At 43.4% G+C, this 4,762-nt stretch overlaps 1 protein-coding gene across 1 annotated transcript; it reads left to right on the top strand.

Moving 5' to 3' along the window:
- The first annotated feature begins 3,416 nt into the window (after nt 1-3,416).
- Nucleotides 3,417-4,246, top strand: LOC125531924 (dirigent protein 1-like). The gene has a single exon (XM_048696139.1). The coding sequence runs from the start codon at nt 3,470-3,472 to the stop codon at nt 4,172-4,174; it is 705 nt and encodes a 234-aa protein (XP_048552096.1). The 5' UTR covers nt 3,417-3,469; the 3' UTR covers nt 4,175-4,246.
- The last annotated feature ends 516 nt before the right edge of the window (nt 4,247-4,762 follow it).

Genomic DNA, 4,762 nt, shown 5'->3' with positions numbered 1-4,762 from the left:
TTATCATGAAATAAGGAAATAAATAATAACTTTATTATTGCCTCTAGGGCATATTTCGTTCACATCTATGCTATGCTAGGTGTTTCTAACAAAAGGAGTAAGAAATATGTCTTATTTCTTAGAACCAACATAGTCAACATTCCAACAGCAATCGCAGCAATTGGAGGCGCGCTTGACAGCCGATTACATTCTGAAGGGCATGTCGAGCTAGATTATGTGACTTTCTATTCGATTCGACTCTCTTCTCCCTCGAGAAAACAGATACCGCGTTGGTTTTTCTCACAGCGGCAATGCTAGACCCAAATACAGCGAAACAACAACTTACCAAAAGGTCCACCAGGCACAAGAAAAACTAAGGGGGCTGAGGGCATTTCTCCCCAGGCACAAGAATAATTGATCAAACCTTTTTCCATGGATGAAATTAAAAATGTGGTTTTCTCCATGGAAAAGAGTAGACGTCCAGGGCCAGATGGATTTGCTATTGAATTCTATCAAAAAAAATTGGGAGATGGTAAAAAATGACCTGAAAAATATATTAGATGATTCCATAGTGGAAAAGTTGACCTAGCTAGACTCAACTATGGAATCATTACCTTGGTCCCTAAGGTGAAAGATGCTAAACAGATTCAAAAATTCAGACCCATTTATCTGCTGAATGTTAGTTTCAAAATCATTACTAAAGTCTTGATGAATAGACTAAGTAAAGTGGTTAATCCTATAATCTCTCCTATCCAAACGGCCTTTGTCAAAGCCAGGTACATTATGGAGTGGGTGGTTATCTTACATGAAGCCTTAAATTCTATCCATACTAAAAAGCAAAATGCTATGCTATTCAAGGTTGACTTTAAAAAGCATATGATAAGATTAAATGACCTTTTGTCCACAAAATGTTTAGATTAAAATACTTCTCTCACAAATGGTGTGATTGGATGATGCACACCATGAGAGGAGGTCAAATGGGGGTGAAAGTTAATGATAGTGTGGGACATTTCTTCAAAACTTTCAAAGGACTTAAGCAGGGGGACTCTCTTTCTCCTCTACTATTCGATCTAGCAATAGACACCCTAGCCATGATCATGGATAAGGCTAGGATTGAAGGATATATAAAAAGGGGTCCTCACTGAGGTTCATGACAATGGGGTGAATATGCTACAATATGTTGATGACACTATATTCCTGTTATAGGATGATGAGAAATCAGCTAGAAATCTCAAATTTATACTAACTGCTTTTGAGCAAATGTCTGGGCTGACAATAAATATCCACAAAAGTGACATATATCTCTTTGGGGAAGAAAAAAACAAAAGTGATCTTTATCAAGAGATTTGTGTTCTTGGTGAAATGCCTCTGAAATATCTTGGCCTACCTGTCCATAATAAAAGAATTAGGAATAGCATGTGGAAAAATGTGACCAAAAAAATAGGAAAAAAAGTGCTTGTTGGCAAGGCAGATTGCTCAATATAGTTGGTAGAGTTACACTGGTGCAATCTTGCCTTACCAGCATACCCATACATATGATGTCATTATACCTACTCCCTGTTGGAGTTAGGAAAAAAGTTGATTTCTATAGAGCTAGGTTGGTGTGGCAAGCTGAATAAGATAAAAAGGAAATATCACTTAGTCAAATGGAAAACATGCTGTCTTCCAAAACAGCAAGGGGGTTTGGGAGTTACCAACCTTGAAATCTTTAATGTTGGTTTACTTGCCAAGTGGATATGGAAACTGGAAGATGAAGATGGACTTTGGCAAGACATAATTAGATCCAAATATATTAAAGATAAATGTCTATCTGGGATTAAACATAAAAATGGAGACTCACAATTTTGGTCAAGTCTTCTTAAAATCAGGAAATTTGTTTATCCTCATATCAAAAAAAAATTGGTGATGGTAGAAATACCAGATTTTGGAAGATTGGTGGATCGATGATAAACCCTTGAAGGAGGCCTACCCTTCTCTTTATTCCATTAGTAATGATAGAAACATATATGTCAATGAGGTAGTGGACAGAGGATGGGGGCGTTCTCTTTCAGAAGAACCCTTTGGGGGGATTTTGAAAAACTTTGGGACAATCTAAAAAAGAGGTGTGAGGAAATTTTGATGCATGGAGGAAGGGATAAGCCTATGTGGTTGCTATCTGCAAATAGGAAATTTTCTGTAAAATCTCTTTACTTACATCTCATTAAAACTGATGTGGGATTCCCACAAAATTTCCTGTGGAAAGTGAAAGTACCTGCGAAAATTAAATTTTTCCTGTGGCTATTGACTAAAAGAAGTATTCTAACTAGAGATAATCTGCTAAAGATGGGCTGAAAGGGGGACAAGCAATGTGTGTTATGTGGAAAACAGAAGAACATTGATCACCTCTTCTTTTCCTGTTATGTTGCTAGGCTCATTTGGAGCCTGGTTGGGTGTGCTTTTGATTTAAAACAGATCCCGAGGGACTTGAATGATTGTTTTGAAAGTTGGCTTAAGAAATTCAATAAAAATGAAAAAAGGCTGGTATTGACTGGCACTTCGGCCCTGCTCTGGGCGATCTGGAATTGTAGAAATGATATTATCTTTGGCGAGAAACACATAAATGATCCAATTGAGATCACCAAAAAAAACGTGTAATTGGATCACTGACTGGGCTGTTTGCAGAAAAAGGACACAAAAAACGTTGATGCTGGGAGCAAGACTCATCGAACAGGTGGCAAGTGAGATATACAGGGCTTCACAGGGGTGGCGTTTTGGCGTGCTAAGGCTACAGATGTGACGATGCATGCTCCTCCAGGAAGATGAAAAACTGTTTCAGTTCTTGTCGTCTGCTCTCTTAGAGCTTGGTCTCCTTTTGGTAGATGTGTAATAGGTTGCTTGCATGCACGTGCTCTATCTAGCGCGAGGGTAGCTGCTAGCGGGGGCTGGATATTTCTCTAGCTGTGTTGGCTGTGTTAGTCTGTTATCGACCTCTTGTACTGGACTTCTGTTGGTTTCTCTAATGGAAATCGGAGGGGAAACCCTCTTTTACTCAAAGAAAAAAAAAACCAGGCCTGTCCAAACTCTCGACGCACCTCAACGCAGGATTTCCTGGGAGCTTACTGTTTTAGGTGATTTCACGAGCTAGATTACATATGTTAAACTTCCCCAACATCTTTTTGCCGAAAAACCTTCTCTAAAATTGACAAGTCCATACAAAAAAGTGGGGGAGGAATTCGCCTGGGATGAAAACGTGAAAGCAACAGACAGAAGGAAAAGGTGAAATGGAAGCCTTCTCCTCACACTTGGTAGCTACTACTAGATTGTTGGCTTTGAGTGGCTTAGCAGCAACGTGGCAGGAGATTCAGAGAGCCCCTGGTCATACATATCTTGTACGCATGGCTACCTGGCTTTGCGTAACGCAAGTATGCTCGACTGCTGCGCATGGCAAAACAATGGTCACCCTGCCTGTACCAGGTGCAACAGGAATAGTTGGTAGGCTGAGCCGCTGCCCATGGCGACCATCGTCGGCTATATGTATATATACAGCTCGTACCATGAAGTCCATTCATCGTTCCACATGATACATCCTACAATTACGTCCGCAATTATCGCATCAATGCCTCGCGTCCTCTTCCTCGTTGGTTTGACCCTCGCCTTGGCGACCGCGACGGCTGCCGCGCGGAGCCGGCAGATCCACCTGCGCTTCTACATGCACGACATCACCGGCGGCCCGGGACAGACGGCGGTGCAGCTCGTGAAGGGGCCCGGCCCCGCGCACCCGTTCATGCCGGGCGCCCACTTCGGCGACACGACGGTGATCGACGACGCGCTGACGGAAGGCCCCAGCGGGGCATCGCGGGCCGTCGGTCGCGCGCAGGGGTCGTACATGCTGGCGGGACTCAAGGAGCCCGTGCTGATGGTGTCCATGACCGTGGCGCTCACGGGCGGCCCGTACAACGGCAGCACCATCGCTGTGGTGGGCCGGGACGACATCTCCGCGGCGGTCAGGGAGCTCGCGGTCGCCGGCGGCACGGGCGCGTTCCGGAAGGCGACGGGGCACGTCCTGTGGCGGACGGTCAGGTTGGAGTCGCGCGATCACATGGTGCTGGGGCTGGACGTCTACGCCACCGTGCCGGGTGGTGTTGCTATTCCCAGCGACGGGCAGCGTCCTGCCGTTTTGAATGGTCAACCGGATTGCTATATCTCAGCCGAGTAAGACCGTCACATCCGTTAGTGAAGGCCAAAATTAAGCTGGTTCGAATAAGTGCAATGTTTAAGTCTTCTTTCTCGTCGTGATTCTCACGCATACTGTTTTGAATTGTCTTTTTTATCTGATTTCATACATTAAACCAACAAAGTAAAGAAAATTACTTTTATTTTGTTGATTCAAGCTCGTAAAATCCACCAAGAAACAGCTAATTCTGAGCCGACCAAAATACATTTTAAATCTTTTTTTTTCTTTCACATGGAGAAAAACAAAAAAAACTTTTAAATATTTTTTTATGATAATACATGTTTCATTTGTATCGCAAGGATCTTAGTACAAGCCAAGTGGGTACCTACCTGGTAAAAATCAAATAGCATAATGATAGCCATTGCACAAAGAAATTACAGCCAAGAAGTAAAATTACAAACAAGACCGAAGAAACATCTGAGCTTGACACCAATGGTCGTCACCTGCCTCTGGTACCACCACACCAACCACCATCCCCCCCTGCCTCTGGTACCACCACACCAACCACCAAAGAACTGTGGACCGCCGGTCCTGGCTCTACATGTTGCGTACATCTTGTGTATCGGCCCG

This window comes from Triticum urartu, unplaced genomic scaffold (genome assembly GCF_003073215.2).
Source record: "Triticum urartu cultivar G1812 unplaced genomic scaffold, Tu2.1 TuUngrouped_contig_8417, whole genome shotgun sequence".
In the NCBI taxonomy this organism is placed as follows: Eukaryota; Viridiplantae; Streptophyta; class Magnoliopsida; order Poales; family Poaceae; genus Triticum; species Triticum urartu.
This window is presented reverse-complemented; position numbering and strand designations above follow the sequence as displayed.

Excerpts from the sequence above, each read along its gene's own strand:
- LOC125531924 (XM_048696139.1), top strand. The coding sequence starts at position 3,470 with ATGGCGACCATCGTCGGCTATATGTATATATACAGCTCGTACCATGAA.